This window comes from Bombus pyrosoma, linkage group LG8 (genome assembly GCF_014825855.1).
Source record: "Bombus pyrosoma isolate SC7728 linkage group LG8, ASM1482585v1, whole genome shotgun sequence".
In the NCBI taxonomy this organism is placed as follows: Eukaryota; Metazoa; Arthropoda; class Insecta; order Hymenoptera; family Apidae; genus Bombus; species Bombus pyrosoma.
This window is the reverse complement of record NC_057777.1, coordinates 4,293,809-4,316,758: the sequence shown is the minus strand read 5'-3', so window position 1 is coordinate 4,316,758 and position 22,950 is coordinate 4,293,809. Positions and strand designations below refer to the sequence as shown.

The 22,950-nt window shown below is 37.3% G+C and overlaps 1 protein-coding gene across 2 annotated transcripts in view; it reads right to left on the bottom strand.

Annotated features, from left to right (window-relative positions):
• Positions 1–22,950, bottom strand: part of LOC122570363 (GAS2-like protein pickled eggs) — a 90,323-nt gene that overhangs the window by 61,090 nt on the left and 6,283 nt on the right. For both annotated transcript variants that reach the window (XM_043732568.1, XM_043732569.1), the window contains exon 2: positions 7,283–7,469. In XM_043732568.1, coding sequence (XP_043588503.1) covers positions 7,283–7,453 — 171 coding nt within the window. In that variant the 5' untranslated portion in view covers positions 7,454–7,469. The remainder of the gene's footprint in view (positions 1–7,282; positions 7,470–22,950) is intronic.

The window sequence follows — 22,950 nt, the reverse complement described above, 5'->3', positions numbered from 1 at the left end:
AGCAACATATATCCTCGGTGATTAGCCTGTTGCCTCTAAGCGTGACACAATTAATTTGCATGATTCGCGCGTCGATCGGGTAAGGACAAGCGTCGTTTAATCCCAATTACGGCGTCGATTCGAGTTTCTGCCAACTGCTAATTGGTAAAAAATCATCTTCGTCCAGGAAAGCGATTCTTGGAAGTTGAAAAAGGGGGACATGCCGCGTTACGCGAGTCGAGACCTCGATGGAGCTGCCGTAAATTCTAATTCACTGTGAAAGAAGGAAGACAAGGAAAGCAGATGTCGACAATTGCGCTTGATTAATCCAATGCCTGGCCATTCTCTCTTCGAAGAGTCTTAATGAAACGGCTTCCTAATTTACCAACAGACGTCCTTATTACCGATTTACCAACTTTCCTTCCAGGTATGTCTCGTGTACCTGCTGTTTATTGCGATAGAAGTGATTAAATTGAAATTGACTAGATAATAAAGTTTGGAGTTAGGTGAGCTTCTATAGTTCGCGATTGTCTCCTTTTAGAACTGACTGAGATTCGCGTGATTCGTGAAAAGAAATAATTAAAAATAAATTAAATATAATTGACAGCTTAATCTAATTAATAATAAACTTCGTTCATGGAACGAGGATAAAAAAATTGTTTGACGTCTAAAGTGTTAAGATTTGTCACTGAAAAGATTGGAATTAAAGAAGATTACAAATGGTAAAGATTGAAGGAAATTGAAGTCTTAGTAGGTATGTCAAGAGCTATTGAAAATTCCAAGAAATCTTCTACTGATTAGAAGAAGTAAAGATAGAGTAGAATAAGTTGAGTAAATAAGCAATCGGTCGATTAAGCAACGATAGTGAGACAGCTGGTATATAAACACGGCAGGTATAGTACAAGAACGGCGGTATGAAGGCAATTGTAAGCTAAATCCATTTCTGTATAAGCTGGAAAGACTGGTATTAAATAAATAAATAAGTAAATGTAGATTACGGGAATTAAAAATCTTTTACGATCTGGTACTCTTGCCGGCCAATATCTCAGATTCTTTTCAACAACCCTCCGCGAAAGCTGCGCGCAGGCACGCAACACCCACGACCACCTGCACTTTTCACGCGACCAAGCACAGTTCACCTAAAGCTTGGCCCACGATCGTCCACCGCAAATCGCCATAGGTTGCGGCTTGTGGACTTGTGGAGCAGCCACAGACGGTTATCGTGACTCGTTATTAGCGATTGTCGTCGTTATAAATTCATGCCAGAGAAATATTTAGAGTAGGCAGCCGCGATAAAGGAGCAGACAAAGGGGCAACCGAGTCGGTACATCGGCTACTCGCCCCCGTTGCGCCAGCAAAGGATTACAGACATCTTTGTCTCTTTCTTTCCTTCTTCTCTCTCTCGCTCTTCGATATGACCGAAGTCGCATAGAATTTCCAATCCTCGCGGCCTGTTCGCGAATCACCTTCTACGACTACGTAGACTTTACGAGCCGTGACGACAGCCAAGGTAGAAGAGAAGGACGAACTACGTAAATGGTAGACTGCGGATTTTTGATGCATTCGTAGAGGAAGTGCACAGAACCGATATTAAATAATGTTGATATTCGATGGTTGGAATCGGTGGTTGAAAAGTGAAGAAGATTCTCACTTTGGTTTCATAACAAAGGAATATTCAAAGAATTAAATGTAATTCGACATGAAAGGTAGATAGGAAGAAACGAGTTTGATTCGATGGTAACGGAAGATAAAAAGAAGAGACGAGCGTGGTTCAACAGCAATGGAAGATTTAAAGAATTGGTTTCATTTAACAAAAGTAGATTATTCGCGTGGAACAATGATATATGAAAATGTTACAGAAATCGCAATGGGGAAAGGCACAGGGTCTGTAGAATTAAAACTGAGAAGCTGATACCAGAGCCATTTTTATAGATTCCACTCAACGATATTGAGAAAAATATAGATTTGCGAAATTAGCTTGATGAAGATAGGGGGAAGAGAGAAGTACTGGTGTATTCGATTGGAAATTAACATACCGTCCGTTAGATGATGGCGAACCTGAAAGATTCGTGAAATTTATTCAGAAAAGTAGAACGTAATGGCAGTAGGTCGTTAAAAGATTAACTCGTTAAGATTAAATCTATTTGCACTATAGCTTACTTCTGACTATCTCGCGATTAACACGATCCGATACAAGTCGATATTACTAAACAGAAGTTGTAAACTGCTAAAAATACTTTGGCAGTGACTGTGTGAGTACAAGTGCCATTAAATTTCCCAATAACTGGTTTCGATATACGAAACGTTTATTGCCAGAATTAGCCTCGGAACGCTTGGAAGGACTAACCTTAATGAAACCTTCTAATATACATAATTGGTTCTACATTCTCTACCACTTAACAACAATTTTTCTCTATGGTATTAATACCTAGTTTTAAAAAGGACTTGTTATATCTCTTCAATATTTTAAAATTCTCGACGTTATTAAACTATCTGACAATTTGAACTAAATTGAAACCTAATTCAATTCCTCGTCCATCGTCAGACAACCTCCTCATACACCTCAATTACCTATATTATTTCTGAGAATACGCATTTTGCATATGAGAACCGGTATTTTTCAAATGTAAGAATTTAAAAAAATCTCGTGAAACGATTTTTGAGACATCCTATACGCACCATGTTACATACGATTCGTGTTCGTTTTCCAGACATAAACAGAAATACTGATAGTCGTCGAGTTAGGACATTATTCTCGTACTCACTGATATGAGCTGCACGTTTTTATAATGATTACGTTTTGTATTGATAAGAGGGAAACATTGACCTCGTCGATAATATTTACACCGGACAGCGATGTTAATTAATTGCATTGAAAGTTAGATAGCTCGAATGCATCTGATCACAAACATGTTCTATTCTACTTCACCGTCGTATCTGGAAAACGAACCGACCCATCGAGTATATAACGTTCTTTGCTCAAAATAGCCTCCCACACAACTTGGCAAAATTCGTCGATCGAGATCTGCATGGAACAATCTTTCAAAGTGCATCCTGCATCCGCAAATCTTCCAGAAAAGTGCAAAGAAACCTATATCAATAAAAAGAGCCTAATTCCGAATCTGATTCGGCGATTTTACGCGGCGTAACCGCGACAGTTGACGAGGAGTCGAGTTCCAGCGATCGACTTCTCGTAGATCAGTGAAAGTCGAAGCAGCTACTCGCTGCTCGCGCTGCCGACAGCCAATCCGACACGCGAGAGACTGCTCTATCAGCGCTGTTCAATGGCACACGCGATCGTGCGCTGCAGATACGAGAGCCGTGTTTCTTTCGACACGCAGCCTTCCAACAGTTGCAACGCCACGGGGCTCCAATTTCGGCATTTAGTTTGACAGTTTGGCAAAGGATCGGGTGAGATCGTGTTTTGGCACGACGCTCGAACGCTTCGATTGTCTGCTACGATTAGCTTACATACAGTGTTGCTCCGAGGTAATTAATCGCGCTGGATTTTCGTGAATTTTATAGAAGCAAAGGGTGGCTGGATTTCAACCCTCCCGCCGCGACGACGTTGATCGAATATTTATCAGAGACTACGATTGAAGGGTTCGTAACAAAAACGATCGTTGACTCCGCGTGTTTGTCTCTTCTGTTTTTTTTTTCTTTTTTTGCAAATTGAAAGAATGCTCTTATTATATTCCTTAATTAATCGATTAATATCGTCGATATTGATATAATTATAGCGAGCGTATCTGTTACATAAACGAAGTTCTGAAAGAACGATAGAAATTGGTTGGAAGAAATAACGACGTTAAAATCGTATGAACATCGTAGGCGGTTCAAGATATGCAAATATCATGATTATCATTAGAAACTCAAGCTGCGTAACTGGACAACTTATTTATCTCTCAATATCGAAATTTTTAACCCATTTAGGCACATATATCCGACGGATAAAAACCAAATACTTCATACTCGTTACATTATGCGTGTGTACTTAGATACCTTTATCGAGACCGTTCGATCAGTAATTCAGACCTATCGAATCTGTTCATCTTAAACACAGCCTGTAGTAGCAGCTGCCGGAGCGGGAAACATCGAAAAACCAACATGCGGAACACGATCTTACTAAATGATACAATTATAGGTGTATCGATCGTTGGAAACATTTTGACGACTATACTTCATATTAAGATCAAGATACAGTCCCATTCGCAAGTATTAAGACACTTTTGATCTTCGTATGAAATTCGACAATTGAGACGTTTCGAAGGTATCGATGGATTTTCCGAAAAGTCCGAATTGATGGAAATTGTAATGAAGAAACGTGACAGCTGCAAGGCAAAGGAAAAGTAGTTGATTTTATTGTTATATTACTCGCGTGTCAAACTGACGAGAGTATTACCGCACTCATCGTGAGATTCTTCTTACAAAACATTGAATATTATAACAATATTCAAACAAGATAATCGTTCGAGACCTTATGAGATAACAATTAGTTTGCTAATAACGATTGAATGATATTTTGATAATAAACTGTCCAATTTTCACGAGTATCTCAATCGACAAGGTTACATGCATGTAACCTAACAACGTGTTTATGACTTTGAACAGTTCTTCGAACGAGATAATAATTGCTGGACGTTTTGCTAATTACTTTAATAACAACGATTAAAGATAGTCTGGTGATAAATTCTCAGGTCTTCATGATACGTACTTCTGTACTGTAGCCAAGTGTATCGTTAAACTAGTCCCAGTTGACCATAAACCGAGCTAAGTTACGTCGCTATGATCGCAACCACGCGACGACCAGTTATTTCCACCCGATGCAAATTCGCCTTTTATCTCGATTGTAAATTCCGTGAAATTTATCGCGGATTCTTCCAGCCAGCACCCTCCCTTTGCAACACGGATATCGTTTCTGTTTTGCACGCCTATTCGCCCGTAACCCTAAACTAAAACGCGATAGAATAGAAACGAATATCGATGGTGGCGTGGTTAATAATAATCGGCATTCCAGTTGCAGACGGTGATTTTTCACGGTTTTCGCGACCATTCTCGGATCCGGCCTAATGATCGCCTCCGGTTCCAGTGCTCGCCACGACATTCTCCACTTCTCCCTTTGCTCTCCAAATGCTTTATCGCGCGCAAAAGCACGCCGAGAACTCGTTTCGAGAGCTCGATGTGGATCTTTGATTATTTTACTGGGGAATTCGTTCAACGGTTTTACCACGCGCTGGCTCGCGCAAGAATTCCAATTATGAGGCTACCGTTTTGCCTGTTAGCGATCTATCGCTCGGAAATTTTCACGTTTCGATTTTTTCCACGATACTTTTTACGGTTGAGTGTTTTTAGGAACAGACAAAAGTGCATCTGGAAGAATAAAAGCTGCGTTCGAGGAATTCTTCTCCGTTTGATTAAAATTCCACTTTTCACTTTTGTATGTTGTTAGAGAGATAGAGCCAGGGTTGTTACTTTTAAAACTTAAAATTCTACAATGTTACACGTGACGATTCAGATTGTTAAATATTATTCTGTACCTTGTATTTCGTCTTATTTTACGTTTACTAAATTTTGATATTTAACATGATAATGAACTAACAGTTTGGAAACTAATACTGTTATGTTAATTTTACTCTTCACGGTTACTCTTATGTTGTTTTCGTAGTGGGAATAAAAACGTCGTTGTTCGCACAATTTCACTGGAAGCTAAATTACTCGCGAAATTAGTAGAAAATCTAAGAAAGTTCAAAGATCTCGAGTTACGTTCTAAAATAGAAAACAACTTATTAATTGAAAAAAGAAGACCCAGAGAAGTAGCTTCCCAGTAGCTTCTTGAAAATTCTGCGCGTGAGTAACGTGAAAACGACGCGTGCAACAAATACACACACTTATACTAATACAGCTACTTATACTAATACGGCTACTAATACAGCGAAGTGTTAAATGGAAATGCATAGAAGCCACATGGGGCACGTAGTTTGGTCGCGGATCGTGAAACAGAGGAAGAAGGATGCGTGTGACGTCCACCGGAAGCTGTTGCTTCAACGCCACTTGAATTATGAATTAAGTCGGCGCGTGCAAGAAACTCTGTGACACGACGAGGAGCGGCTGAAACGAGCTACTCGGTGCCCCTATTTTCCTCTTTTCTTTCCTTTTAAATTTAAACCGTTACGACGATAAAACGAAAACCTTTATTCTTTCGTTATTCTACCACAAATCGAGTTCTTAAGTAGCTGAAATACTATAACCACAAACTGTTGCTACAATAATACAGGACCTGTCTACGAATAATTTTCCTATTGTACTTTTTAACACACGATCCTAAGTATATTACAATCTACCAATCACTTAATAACCGGAAATTCCACGGTAATAAAATTGAATTACGACACGACCAAACGGAATTGGATTTCCTTTTAACAAGACTTCCTTCTCCCTATAAATACTAAAAGCCCGCACAATACCATAAACCCGCTTTACGATACGTCTCTAAAGCAAATAATTGTAAATTACGCACGCATACATGGTGAGTCAAAATTTACACTTTCGAGAAACAAAATCCTAAAATCGAACCTATTTCATTTTCAATCCACCGTGCATGTAGATATCTTTTCTTTACTTCACGATTTACAGTCGTGGAGCAATTGAACACACCTTGTTTTCTGTGATAAGAAACGAAAAAAAAAAGAGAAGTAATAAATAAATAGAGTACTACCGTTGGCAAACATAAGAGATAAGATTGATCATTGATCGAAATGGCGGCAAATTCTTAATTTTTACTTGCCAAACGTAGATTGACGTTCTTCCATAGTAATTTGCGTAGAATTTCTTCAATTTCCACGCGCGCGTACCTACTTTCCGCTCCTTTTTCTTTTTTTTTTAATTTTTGATTTTACACGAAATGTTCCTATACACACCGTCTATCAATATCATATTTATCGAATCTTATCCCATATAAATTCTACATATCGATTTTTGTCTACTATGATATTAAGTTTCATTATAAAATCGTATTAAATTTTCCGCCGTGCAACTGACGCAATCTAGAAAAAATAGTCGTATCTTACGAATGTCGATAAATTCATTGCAAATAGAAGATAGTCAACTATGCCATCGGCTTTTACTTTTCCTTTCATAAATCATAATTTTGATATATCGTCGTGTATACGGGATAGTTTATCCGTTTCATGGTTCTATTTAGGTCTACCCTGTATATAGTTTTATACATACGCGCGAAGATAGACAGTTGGAGCTAGTTTATATGTACTTCTGGGAACGTATAAATCGTTCTACGGCCACTTACTTTGCAAAGAGCGACGCCGGTGTCCAACCTGTCCATAAAATTGTCAACGTTGATTCTCAGCTCCGGATACAGCGCGTTCAACCACTCGGCCAGGTCCTCTTTCATCGCGACCAAATACTCCTCCGAGGATTTGAAGGGCCTGTAAGACCTCGCCTCCAGAAGCACCGACATTTTGCTTGATCGATACCTGAAACACCAATTGATCCTGCTTTATCACATGCTTGTCAAATTTTTGTCTCTATCGTTGTATTACGCATGAAATTTCCAAGTATTTAATTTTGAATAATAATATCCACCGAGCGATGACTTACAGATATCGACAAGTAATCATGATAATTAGATACTCGAGACGCTAATGACAATGATCCTAGGTTCGATAACAAATTCGCGGTCAACGGGATAGTAGATGTATGCTCTCACAAAATCTAAGTCCGACTCTTGGTTAACAGATCGCGAAGACGTTATTCCTTTTCGTTAATAAAGTCACAAGCAGGAATGAATTTTCGTCGCGACGATGCCACCGAGGAAAACTATGACGGGGTGTGCCCAAGGGCACGAGAGCATCGGATTCGTGGAGAAAGCCTTCGTTCGGAAAGTGAGGGAAATTGACGTTGCTGTTAATTGGTCAATTTCCATGTGGGTGGTTAGAAAAGGACGCTAGCCGCCCTTGAGGAAAAGTTGCCAGCGGGAAGCGTCGTTCGTGAGAAAGTAGGTTTCCCCTATCCTCCCGTAGTTGGGACAAAGACTGTTTGTCCATTTGAAGGACTTTAGTTAACTAAATCTTAAGATTTATAACGGTCTATAATATAATATTCAACTAGTCCTCAGGCTAGCTGAACATGCACTGCGGAGACGCATCGACATCTGCCGACCATCTTACCCGAAGAACAGGGTCTGCGTGTCACGGGACAGAGACCGTTGAAATGTCTATTGTCAAGTATCGCTATAACTATTTCTTTTAAGGAGAGCTATACTGTTACTCTATACCTTTGTTAAACAAACGTTCATCCCTTGACCGCGGCTACGTTGGCGACTGGTTGTCGCCTCGAGCCCAAGCTCACTGTCACGAATCTCAAATAAGTACAATCGGGTTGAATGACGATTGTTTAATTACGGCTATGGTAGAATCTAGATTACAATATTACGGGATTTTCCCAAAGTTACAAAGGAAGGCTCCGGTGTTCTTTCATTTCCGACATATATATATATGTGTGTGGAATTGATTTTGGATATTTAATTTAGATTAACAGAGTAAGTAGTTTATTAACCAGTTAACTGCGTTCGACGTGTATACTCGTCGTTGTTTGATTTTATCTGCGCATCCTGTAAGGTATTTTTAAAACTAAATTCCACAGCTAACAAGTTAAATTATTTTGCGTAATAATAATAGGATAAATGAAATTGCACATGTAATTTTTTAATATTAAAGGAAATAATAATATCTTCGTAGTGTATAATTAATATAGTATAGAAGCACATCATTAGAAAAAGTTAGAAAAATATCATTACTGTCTAATCGTTTCAACTATGATGCGGAAATGCTACACTTCCAAATACACTATACTCATATTATACATATATTGTTTATGATTTTGCTTTTATTTCTCTGCAATTGTCCGTCCTTTTTACTTTATTAGAAGTGGAAGTCGATCGAGCACGAACGTTTAATTCAGTCCGATTTTATTTATAGATTGGTTTATGGATACGAGTGGGTCGCGGCTGATTGAATATGAACGGTTATGGGCTTTGCGGTTAGCATGTGCACACTGTGTGGTAGGTGTTTAAATGTCTTTTTATCGGCTGTGAGATTCGTGATTACATACACGCGAATTTAGGTGTTTCTACGATTTTAACAAACTTGTTAACTATCTCGTCGATACTTCGTTAAATAACAGCAGACCTTAGTTAATCGTTAAGGGAACGCATAAAATTATAGAGAGACTATTTCAATTAACTGTAGGATATTTTAAAACTATACTTAACGATACAGACTAAATGGTACTAAAAATATTAAACACCAATGAGTGGAAATATTAATTTTAAAAAAAGTATTTAAAAAGAACCAAAAAGGGAACAATTAATTCATTAAACCTTCCCTTTTATAAGGGTGCACAGAAATACTCAAATAAAGGTAAACCCGTAATTACAAGTCCGGCTGGAACAAAGTATCCCAATAGGATCATTTATCAACGAACACAATTTGCAATTATAATACGACAGACCGTTTTCCCAAGTCGGACGATCCACCAGTAACCGATTGAACGACGTGTCAGAGTGAAACACATCGTCGATGAACAATAAAATTTCGAGGGATTTGCAAGACAATGGCCTGGCCTGGTCGTTTGCTTGTATCGTCCTAGAGAAAATTCTCCCCTCTGATGGCTACTACCGGTTAAACCACCCCAGAAAACGCTATGGAACAATGTGGCTAAACTCGTGCCATATCCCGTACGAAACTCCCCTGGCTACCCCTATAAATTTCCATTGGTCTCATAAAACGATGGACCCGCCGGTGCGATTGCCCCTTTCCAAACGAACGTTCGGCTTTGAAGGGCCGATTATGACGAGCTACGAGACCATCAGGCCTTTCTATGTGCTTTTACGTCAACGAAATACGATCTCTTCTCTCTTGTCTAGTTTGTTTTTTGTTCACAGAGCACAATTTTAAGTTAAATTTTGAAACCGATCGTTTAACTGGGCCTGGCAAGGTTAATGTTAATCCACAAACAGTGGAAATGATTGTCAATCGTTTCTAAGGTAATATCAATCTATGAAAGCAATTGTCGAACATTTTCGAGTCGACGGAAGCTATTCCCGATGATTTCAGAAGTAAGAAAAATTATTTTTCGTTACCGTTGTAATAAATCATTCCACCAACTACAGACAATTTTACAACAACAAATTTCCAATAATTCCAAGTCAACGAAGACGACTGTTAATAATTTCAAAACGTAACAGAAACGATTCCTGGCCAAGTTAATAAAAAGATACCTAATCAGTCAACGAAAAAAAAGGCAACGAATCGTTCCATTATATCGGCATTCAACCTTAACCTCAGACTCCTATCGTCTCGACCAGGAATCTAAAAAATTCTTGAACAATGAGAATCACTGTCATAGAATCGCAGTACAAACGCTTCACCGACCATCAATCCCAATAAAAAGCTAACGAAGAGTACAATAGAGGCGGAAAATACGAACAGAGAAAACGAATAAAGAGAAGGAAGGAAAGGAAGCAAGGGAAGAAACGCAGCAGAAAGGAGACGCGGCTCGAGAGGGAAGAAATCATAAAGGCGAGGTCGATGGTTCGTGAGCCAACATCGGCGATTGTGGATTACAGGCTGGCAAAAGGTGGCTTTAAAATGTCACCCGTCTCGTGTTTCCCTCGGCTGCAACAAGCGTGATTTACTCGTCGTTTGCACAGCCTATCTATCCCGTAAGCTCTTCAGGGGACCCCGTGGTTCACGTGCTAACAGGTGTTTTCTTCTTAAATGGCAAAGTGCGAAACTTACGTCTCTCTAGGAGTTTTCTTTCTATGAAAACGTTGCTACAGATATAAGCGAAATTCCATGGGTTGTGATATTGCGAATTCATGGTTAATTTCCAATTATTGTTCATTTCATTGGTTGCAGAATTGTCTAAAGATCTGTCTGACAGACATTTCCTTGAGAAATGCAGATCACGTTAAGAAACGTTAAGATTAACTAGCTTCTCATTGATGTATACATTTCGAGGAACGTTGCAAGAATCATTTTATATGATGTGAAGATATATCTGTATTTACCAACAAATGGGATAAATAAATGACTCTTTGGTTAGATAGACGTGCTCTTTTAAGAAAATCCGAACGAACTTGTTACTCCATTCATTATATACGATATTTCATCATCAAACCAGTGAAGAATACAGCGCACACTGATGCCCTTTAAACGAGATAATATCCAAACTAAGAACGATCATCTAATATTTAACAATTTTAAAACGTCTACCACACAGTCTTAACTTTAGTCGTTTAAAGCTCCAAACATTCTGAAAAAAAAAGAAACATCTATACCATCGATATAATTCGCAAAGTAATCAACCCTACGCAAAACTTTCTCACATCGAAGTGACAAAGACTGCAGGTGAAAAGATATGGAGACTTTATGGCTCGTAAAACGAGCTACTTTCAATGAAAACTATACGTGGAGCTGGAAAATTTCAATTGGACACGGCGAGGAGGCGAGGATGCAGGAAGTGGTGTGTCACGATGTTAAACGAGGTACGCTCGTTTCCATACACCTACCAGCGTGGCGCGAGCGAGCAACGCTTTCACAAAGTTGTGGCAAAACGCGATCGCTATCTCGCGGTAATTCCCCGAGAGTGCGAGCGGCGTGTGCGCGCGCATCGTCCCGCGCGATTTTTCAAGTCGGACAGCTGCGCGCGCAGTAAGCGGATCGATTTATGCCCCTTCGCGTTCTCGCGCGGTTTCCATGCTTCCCGATGATCTATGGATCGTCGCGAATTCACTCGGTCTTCCGTCCTTTGCAGATTTATTTTCCATCTTATGGTTTATCGCGTATGGTAGCGGTTGGAGTTTCTGTTCGGGCTTTAAGTTATTGAATTATTGAATTTTAAATCCGATACCATGATAAATGATACAACAAGTAAGTATTTTAATTCTGAATGGTAGAATATGGAACTAATCGTACTACGATGGTGAATTATCGAATTTTACATCTGTTAGTACGTTTTCAACGTGTTTAAGAGGTAAGATAAAAAGCTAATACGATATTATTCACGAAACCACTATAACTATTATTACGTTTTCAGTGAAAATTTTCAAACTGTTACATCATGTACCAGATCACGCTATAAATAATGAAGAAATTATCATTTATCTCGATAAAAATTGCAAACTTCTTCAAGGTTTCGTTCAAAAACAAAATGTTGAAAAATGCGCGTTACGTTACAATCGATAATGAAGTACTTTTTCTAATTCAGAAGACATGTTCTTTTAAAGTATATTTCGCATGTTGACAAGAATGAAAATCTGTCCAACAGCCCGTCAGTCGATTATTTCTCCGCAAGACATCACCGTACGTGTTTATGTTTATGGTTCGTAGAAGAGGTACAGTATGAAAAGGTTGCAAGTCGAGACGAGTTTTCCTTGGCAAGGAAGCGGGGAAAGAAAACGAAAGACAAGGCGGACGAGCTTCAGCTCTCGGAAAGTTTAGCCTCTAATTTACGGTTAGCTCGTAGTCAATAGAGGCGCGTGCTATCGCGAAACCGAACGAGGGAGTTGCTAAATCAGTGGCTTCGACTACGCGGGTTGCAAGGGACTAGCAATGGGAATAAACTGCTTCCAAATCTATACAGCATTCAATATGATAATTCAAATTATCTTTGGGATACAAATTTTAAGTTCAAATTCTAAATTAGATAATTTATTAACGAACCTGATCAAACGATTCATGAGAATTCAATATCTTTTATGCGTATATTATTATAAAAAGATGAGAAAATTTTGGCATTTGTTAAGAATATTGTAGGATCTTACTACAATTAGTTTATTTAAAATGGATTAAGCAGGTGTTTGTTAAACACGAAACGATGGTTGTTTAACGTGAACTAAATAAAATAACGTACTATAATTTAGACAACTAAATAGTTACTTTACAACGTCACCATGGTTCCAATGCTCTCTCTCACGCGGATCATACTCTCTTGACAACGCTAGCAACACTATCTTGACAACGCAATTCGCATTCTCTGACTTCTCGATTCACACTCTCTGACTTATTAACTAACACCGACTGTTAATTCGTCTTTCACCCTTAGCATCCCTTTGTCTTTTCTCTTAGCCCCACCACACACGTGTACCACATAACCGCTCGTGGTCAGGGTCAGGCAGGCTTTTTCCACGTAATTATTCGATCGAAAGACCGACGATACGTTGATGGGCCCGTCGGCACTTAGGCTTTCTCGCGACATTGTTTATAGTTCGCCCGTTATCTCTTAAGCCTTTAAGACTTAAGCTTAAGTCCACGATACTACAATATTTAATTGTAATAAATTATCGTGCACGTGTTTGTAAAAGAAATTGCTAAAGAACGATGTTTCTTAACAATGATGAAATACATCGATGTTCGTTTCAATTTAATAAAGTGAAAGTAGCTTGTATTCAGTAGCATGATACTAACAATAAAATTACATCATAGACAAATATTGCGTAAATACAGCTTGTTTATTCGATAATGTTAAAAACTTTCACCCTCGCCTTCCTCTGGATGCAATAAAAATTCTCGAAATAAATTACACTGTGTTTTGTCATCACACACGTGTGTATGTACACACTGCGAAATTCATTACGCTGTCTCAGTAATTAAAATCCCTTAAAGACAACCGTCTGAGAAAAAGATAAAAATAAGAGGAAGGAGAATTATTTAATATCGTTATAAAATAAAAGAAAATTGCTAATTGTTACGTACACTCGCTAAAATGGAAATTGGCAAAAATTGCTTTTTCATTTCCTCTTTTTTCTCAGTGTGTATGGCTAATGTCAGTAAATACTATTTCGCGATTTATGTCTGATTTAATTAACGATGAATTTCATTTTTGAAACAATTTTATTATCATTCTTTCCCATTTCTAGAAAGGCATTTATTTGTTAAATATTAAATTTAGCATAATTAAATACAATTATCGATAATAACTTAGACTCCATAAAGACGATTACTTGAAACGTTCAATTTTCTTGCAATAAAATACGCCTTAAATAAGAAAAGGAAGAAACGACAATGAAATTGCTTTGGAAATAACTCTTAAAGGACTAAACAATCATCGTGCGATTAAACTCGTGAGTAACTCGCAAGAAATTCAATTATTCCATTTACGTTAACGTGCTATGAAACGTCAAGATAACCTTCGCGTTTCCCAGTCGTGATTTATACACTCATAACTTCGTTCGACTTCGTCGTATCAACCTTTTTCCTTTTACTTCGGCCTTTTCTATCGCGTAATAAAGACATCGGTATGTGAACTAAAAATCGTGAACGCGTAAGAAATCGTGATCGTGTTCGTTTTCCGCGTAAGTAGATCGGCTGGTTTCTCGTCATTGTCTCTCCCTCGAGATTCGAGCCTCCTGGAACGCGTAATGAGGTTAATTGGAAACGTACAAACGAACGGATGAATGAACGGATGAATGAATCAGCTGTTATGAATGAAAAAGAGGGTTCCAGGCAATTCTCTTACGCTAATTAGCATTCGGCCGCTTTTTCCTATCTATTACAAGCTTCGTCGTTTAATTTTCACTTTTTACTTTTTCTCCTTTGGCTGTAATTTTCATATAATTTTTATATATACTATTCAACCGACTAATTAAACCGATATAATTTTTGTTTATACTATTGTCGTATATATCGCCATTTTATAATTAGTACTCTTTTAAAAGCAATCAATTCTTTTTTAATCAAACGTCGACATAAATATGACAAAATGAATAATTTTTTAATTTTATAACTCTTGTGTCAACCGGTAGTTGAAAACGAATATTCTACACTTGAGTGATAGATCCTTTCTCATTTACTCTTTCTGTTTGTGTCCGCAAAATATAATACTTGCGGCTCTAAGAGTATTCTGATAAATTACATACGTAAAAATGTACGATTTTCACAAACAAATTTCTGCATAAAGAAATGCAGCGCCAAAATGCTGGGATGCATAGAACAATAATTTGAGAAGTCACTTATTTACTATAGAAACTTATACACTATAGAAATGGAAAAGCTATTCATTAACTAACAAAACGCAGAAGAAGAAGAAGAAAAAGAAGAGAGACATTCTTCAACGTCTACATCATCCACTTTCCTATTTTTATTCCTATTTAAGAACAAATATTTGTTAATATCTATATCATCTCTTATTACTGTTAACCAAAAGAACATCTGAATGAAGAAGGGAGACATTCTTCAACGTCCTCTCATCACCCACTTTCCTATTTTTATTTCTATTTAAAAACAAATATTTGTTAATATCTGCATCATCTCTTATTACTATTAACCAAAAGAACGTGTAAATAATAATAGATGAATAAAAACATCGAGATATTTTTTATAATTATTTACTACTATTAATTGTAAGAAACGAAACGAAAAGAGGAGAAAGAAATTCGCCAACTAACAAGACGCAGAAGAAGAAGAGACCTATCGTTGCTCAATGTTGTTCTCTCTCGTTTTTCTGTTTCTATTCTTATCTACTCTTCCACTTGTTCACCGAGTGGCGTGCATACACTTGACAACTCTTCTCTCTTTCTTTCTGCTCGCAGTGTACATCGCGCGATATACCGTTACAGCGGGCTAAGTACACCTTTAAAGTACGCTCACGTAGGTAAACTTAGGAACTGGCTCTTTCATACCGAGGGCCACGCACCTTTTGATATTCCGTCCCTTTCGCGCGGTTCAATGGAATAATAAAAACCCTACGGGCGCGACTATACTTGCTTCTTCATCCATTGGAATCTTGTCGACGAGCTGTTACGGTGGCCAGTCGAATGTTATGTAAGAACGTGGAATTAAAAAATACACTCTTTACAATGTGACTTTAGAATATTAAAAAAATCGCGAACGAAAGAGATGGATAACTCTAACAATACTATACTCCATTTTGCAGAAAGAAGAACTGAGATTGGGAGGAATCGACGATCGTAGAAATTCGAAAGATGCAATTCCCCGCGTGAAGGAAAATTTGAAATTAAAGAAAGAAGAAAAGAACGAATTCAAGGAAAATTCTACGACCGAAGGAATCGATAATCGTAAAGACGTAACTTTCTATCCTTTTAAAAAGAAAAGTGCGAATCGAAGAAGCCAACAATTGTAAAAGTACAACTTTCTACGTTTCTAAAAAAGATCTCACATCGCAGAAATGAAAATTGTAAAAATACAACTTTCTACCGTGAAACTTGAAATTTTCTAATTTATACAGTCAATTAGTAATACATAGTTTGATAAACTGAGTACGCGTACGTTGAAACATGGTAACTCGATTAATCATATCGATTTTCCTAATCGGTTTACCGTAGCCAATAACAACGTAAAATCACGATATGCGCCGGTTAAATCGATAATTTCACGAAAGTATAAACGCGATCGAACTGAACGGGCGCGTAATTAACGGTCATTTGCTCTTTTACTGACCGTTAAATGTCAACTAGATTTCTTTTCTCTTATCACCTGTCGTTCTCTTTTTCGTTATGGATCCTACCCAATTGAGTAAATTATCGGGATTCTGCATAATTGGTTTTGACTGTGGGTTCGCGTAATCCATCGTTCGACACGTTGTAATAATTATCTTTATGGTATAATGCCAGCCCCACGATCGTCGAGATCGTGTCATAAATGAGAAGTTGTTATTGAGTACGTGACTCGGCTGTTAAGTAAATTACCAACGTGATTCTATAGTGGTTCACCTTTTTCTTTCGATGAAATTTTATGTATATGAACGTTGGAACCAGAGTACTGCGGACATTTAAAACAATTGTGTAAGGTAACGCGTGTATAAAATAAAAGAGCGAAGAAGAAGAAATTGAAAGCAAAAGCAAGGACGTTACGTAATACCAAATTTAAGTGATCATAGTATAAGAATACGTATATTGTGAAAGAAAAAATACAAGTGAAAGAATAAAAAAAAAAAAAAAACAAGAAAAAGGAAGAAAAATATAAAAATGGGAAAGAAATTCTGAAATTGGAATGCTAAAACCTAGACGATTATACTGCACAGATCTAAACGACTATATTGGAAGTATCGTGAAGAAGAAATGAAAGTGAAGAAATAAACCAGCACGAGGATAATAAAGATAAGTAACGCAGAATACTAAATATAGAAGAAAACAAAGAATAATCTGTAAAAGGCAGACGAGAAAATAAGAGGATGTAAGGAAAGGAGAAGAAACAACAGGAAGAAAATTCTGAAACCTGGTTGATTATATAGCGATGTATAAAACATAAAATAATTTCTTCTTTTTCTTCAAAAAAAAAAAAAAAAGAAAAAAAGAAGGCGGAAGAAGAATCGAAATGTCTAGAAAATTCCGGTTATAATTATATAAGGATAGAAAATTTGAAAATTAAACAAATTAATTCTCAGTGACGCGATTCTACAGCGTAGACTTATTGATTAGAGGCATCTCGATAATTAATGGCGCTAAATGCGCGTGACATCCAATCAGCTCTGTGACGCATAAGTCTATTAAACTGCTATGTTTCGCCTTCCTTCTCGAAGTTTTATGTAGCTTCACAGATTTGAACTCTACAGGCTTTTAAATCCTGCCTCGTCACGAGCGACAACTATGTATTTTAAAATCAAGTCATTTAATTGTACCTTACGCTTTAACCGTAAAAAATACAGAATGATAGCTCGATTTTCTAGAAAAAAAAGTCCTCGAAACAAATTTTATCTCTTTTATTCCATTTATTTTTATTTTATTTCACACAGAATAACCTTCTTTGCCTAAATATACTATCCATTCCGATATACATATTTCAAATAGACAGAAATCTAACGAGGCAGAGAGTTGAAAAAGATACAACGATGATATTAGAATTGAACCGGAAACGTATTCCATAATTATATTCCGGTACATGTAAAAACGAGCTCGATTGAAACTCGTGTCTGGAGGTTTCGTGTGTGTCGTAACAGGCAACGATTTCATTCATTTCGCGACCAGAAAATGAACCTGCTTCGTCGTACGTCGTCGGTGGCATGCGCGTCGAATGCAAATCGCCCAGAGGCTCGAGCCGAGCTCTCGAAATGCCTGCATCATAATGCCGTAGAACGCGGTAACTCGTTGTTGGCTACGGGATATCTGGAACCGGTATCAACCGAATGGTGATAACGTCCGAAACATTTCTGTACTCGTTTGTCATCGTACACGCACCGATGACTATTCGCTTGCTGCATATTAATCTCCTTCTTACAAATGAGACTCTAATCGCCGGTAATTTCTTTAAAATATCCTACACGAAACGAAAATAATTTTTTGTATTTATAACAGTATTTTCTCTAATCAACTAGTCTTTAATTAATTTAACTATTTGTTTCATTGAGATATCGTACACGGAATGAAAATAATTTTTCTATGATTCTATACTTCAACTTATTATTTCTCGTCAATTTTATTCTTTCTACATATTTTTTCCTCTCCATTTATTTCCAACAATATTCCTTCCAATTGTTTCCTATCATTAGTCGAAAATTCCTAAATAGAAGAGCTCAGAATCCCAGAACAACTCTAATCGATACAAAATATTAACTTAATCCGATTCAATTTAATTCAGTTTATCGATTTTCAACAATATTCCCTCCAATGCATTCCTAACATCGCTCGAAAATTCCTAAATATCCAGAATAGCTCTAATCCATAGAAAATCCTAACTTATTCTTCGTTCAGTCTATTTTTCCAGTTTCCTCCTCTTTCTGTATTTCCAATAATACTGTTTGCAATCTTGCCGACGTTAACATCTACGTCTACCATACAAATTACTAGACTGTGGATATATTTAGGAGGACGAAATTCATATTTCTATGAGCGCAACTAACATAGTAAACTGGACTTAGGCAGAGATTTGCTTTACCAAATATTAAAACAGGTACTATACCTGGGATATTTTAAAGAAACCTTAAATTTCCCATAAACAGAGAAAAATCCACCATCCAGGTATAAATTATTATGTCTCTCTCTGCTTGTCGTCCTCGAGATCAAGAAACCAGCCTACCAAGATTCAATTGCTCTCGTTAGAAACCTACCTCGGTTCCCGACAATTACATACAGCCATCTTATAAATTCTAATGCGGTGGCAAGTGCAATTTGCAACAGTTGCACAGCGGGGAGGGAAACGCGAATTCCTAGAGCGAGGTATCGCGTCTAGAATAGCGTTCTACGCTCGTGAATCGGATTATGCAAAAGCTGTCCTTATTCTTAACGACCAGCGCACAGCTTAGATCGTTATCTGTCTGTATTGCTGGTATGACTCCGTTTTCATTGAAACGAAACCATCGTAGCCGGGAGAATTGAACGCGAGAGCAGAGGATAAAAGCCACGGAATCGTAAGTTCGATCTTAACGACTCTGTCAGTGGCGTAAATCAAGCAACTTCTCGCCGAATGGGACGTAATTCGATTAAATATCTCGTTTCGTAGCTGGACCTATGCTTTATAACGGAGGCTGGGTTATGCTTTATCGTTTTCCGAGATTTCGAATTTTTCTTTACTTACTCTTAAACATTGTGTTTTATTTCATTATAGGTAGATATTTCTATTTGTAGAGAAATTCGGATTTTTTTCTGTTTTTTCTATCTTTATGGAAATCCTTTCTTTCTCTGTCATTTTCTAAGAATATTATCTTCGTCGTGTCTCTCGAAATTGTGTGGATTTCGCCTGCTTGTATTTCTTAGTCTACTCGTGGCTCTAAGGATATTTCACCTTTTCCATATTCCTATCCCCTTGGAATATTATTTTCTTCCATTTCAATTCCTACAGGAATTAAATCTTTAGTTTTTTATTAAATACCTTAGATTTCGTTTTTATAAAGCTTTCGCCTATTCCTATTCTCTGAAAAGTCTACTTTTTCTACTTTAAATATCCAGATATCATTTTGTCCTATTTCTTAAACAAATATTTTGCATTTGGATTTTTCATGTTAATATTCTATTATACCAATGTTGGGTGTTATGAAATTTTGATTTTACATTCTCCCACTCCTACAGAGAACTACATCGATCAACATCATCACGGAAACACAATTTATTCCTAGAAATTTATTACTGTCTGTCGTTGGTTCCACAGAAATGTCTTTAGTAGCTAATCCGTCGACCGTAGCCGAATTGGACACATTATAAATGCTGACGGAATAAGATACACACTCTAAAATAGAAAGGTGTTCGACAGCTCGAATAAGACGAGAAAAATCGCCTGGCAAAATGTTAAAATATACAGCGACACGATAAGCCTGTTAGAGCTATGCACGTTTTTAAATGATCGATCGTATGACACTGGTAAACAAATACAAATTTAGCCGCTGTGCCAATATGGAATGCACCGATGTTATCGATATCCACCCCATTTTTTTTTACTAATAATACCCCGCTGATTTCGACTATAAATTATGCAACGCGATAAAGTACTCAGAAACTCGTCGACGGAGGACAGACCATTTACAACGGCTCCGATTTGATAACGTCAACGCTATTTATGTAATCCATCATAATCTTTTTGCTTTTTAATTCTTTCCATTTTTTCGCTCATTTAAGCAATTCCGTGTGGTAAAGAAGACAGAGATTGCTTGAAAATGGAATATTTGATGATTGGGAAGTATTTTATCTACCGAATTTCAGTTTCGAGGAAGATTTCGTGAAGAAGTTAAACAATTAAACTGATTAGTTTTAGCTAATTCTGTTTAGCAATAGTTTTCAATCATATTTATAAAAATATGATATTCTTAATATAAAAGTTATATATGTATTGCATAAATGTTCACAACGTCCTGATCTTCATAATCTCCAACGACAGAACCTCCAAATAACTTAAAATGTAATGAAAAATCGAAGACTAAGAACTAGCAAACCAAAGCTAAAAATTGAGAACCCTTCGAGCAACCTTCACTCCTCTAATCGCGTCTCTAACCTGAAGACAAAAGAACGAGTAGACAGCAACGTTCTTCGTTGACAAATGCCATGAAGAAAAAAGGAGAAACATGCGTGCTGTGTCGAAAATAATCGTCTAGCGACGAACCCGAAGAGACACGCGCGGAATTTATTCGAAGAGCGCGCATAGTCCCGCGGTTGCGCGTGCGTGCGTGCGCAGCAGCCTTTAACTGCGCATGCGCCGTGCCTATACGCGCGCGCCGCGAAATTGACCGACCGCCCGACAGAAAATCTTGTGAATGAGCCGCTTCTCCATTCACTTTTAAACCGGACTCGCCGGAACACGCGCACAACACCATAGTCACGCTTTGCTGCGGATAGCTGAGCATATTTTTAGATTAATCGCAAATTTACCGGTGGCCTAGCTCGATAAAAACTTTCAAATTAGTCGTAATCTGTTTGTTATAGGAAAAATTGCGCCTAATGATAAACGATGTATTATCGTACAAAATAGATGCATTTTCACAAAGATGTTGTGTTAAGTTCTCTAATTTAATCTGATGTATATACATTGCTATTATATCGTACATGTATTATTACATTATATCATACATCTTCCATTACACGATTAGATGATTCTCTAACTGAATCCAATATATGATTAAGAATACTTTAAACGCGATGAGTCAATAAATAAATACAAGTTAATATATAAATAAATCTTCCAATATGTTTCTCGTAAATTCTCCCATAAAAGCTTTCCCTTTGCTGTCGTAATAATTCGATCACTGAATTGTAAATATTGGGTTGGCAACTAAGTGATTGCGGATTTTGTCAATGCCACTTAATGACAAAATCCGCAATCACTTAATTGTCAACCCAATATATCCATAACGTGTATTCGAAGTAATTTTTATATAAGCTGCATAAACTATATTAATTATCAAGAAAAAATCAACAACGAAAAAGAATTTATAAAATGAGATTCGATGCTTATAGATATCTAACTATTCGCAATGAATTAGTAAGTCCAAAGCTTATTTCCTACCACGTAACACTGACATAAGATACAAACAAAGGGAACTTCAATTACCGGCATATTTTCCTTTCGCGTTACGCTACATTATGCAATCCCATTCAACTTTTTATTACACTGGGATTCGTACATTTAATTTCTCGTCATCGTACGTTTACCGGTTCGTGCAACTTTCCCCTGTGGCCGCGCAAATATTTTCATCGCCATTGTTTACGCGCGCACGGTTGCCTACTAGTTTTCTTAACCGCCTTATTTGCATTCCCGGAACCTGTGTATCAAGACATAATATGCAAATAGCCCGTCCCTGTGTCTCTCTCTATCGCTTAAGTCTCGAACAGAGAATCCATCTTCGTAGAACCGAGCCTGGTGGCCCATCCGGCGCCTCCTTTCTTCTTATTATCGCTATTTATTATAATTTTCACTCTCCGTTTCCATTAATCTCTTCCGCTTTCTCTATTGTGCCGGGTAATCCGACGTGAATCCTACGAGATTACGTTATTGTTCGGCCTAAGTATACGTGATTCACAGTGAACGTTAATTTTCATTGTCGTCGAATCAACGGAGGATAATGATCCGTGAAATTTCTTTTATTTTCGTGATACGCTCAAGTATCGTGAAAGTTAATAGAAGATCGAATCAATGTAGATTATCTTTCGTGGAATATATTAACAACATAGAGACAGCATAAATGAGAACAAAACGTAAGGATCTTAGAAGAAATACGAGAATGATTGAAAAAGAAGGTTTTCATCTTCTCCAGACGTTATTCAGAAACTCGATACTGGAGGTATAAATAAAAAAAAAAACTTTGAGAAAGGTACACAAAGGAAACTGCAGAAGAATTGTTGGACGCCAGAGTAACACTAAAACCATTAAGTTTAACAATAAAAAGAAATGAAATGTGAAAGTTGCGAGGTAGCAGAATACATTTAAACAATGCGAAATATTCAATAAGAACGTTCTTAAGTCTCCAAGTTACACTAAAAATTGTAAAAAAAAAAATTGCAAATGTTACGTCCCG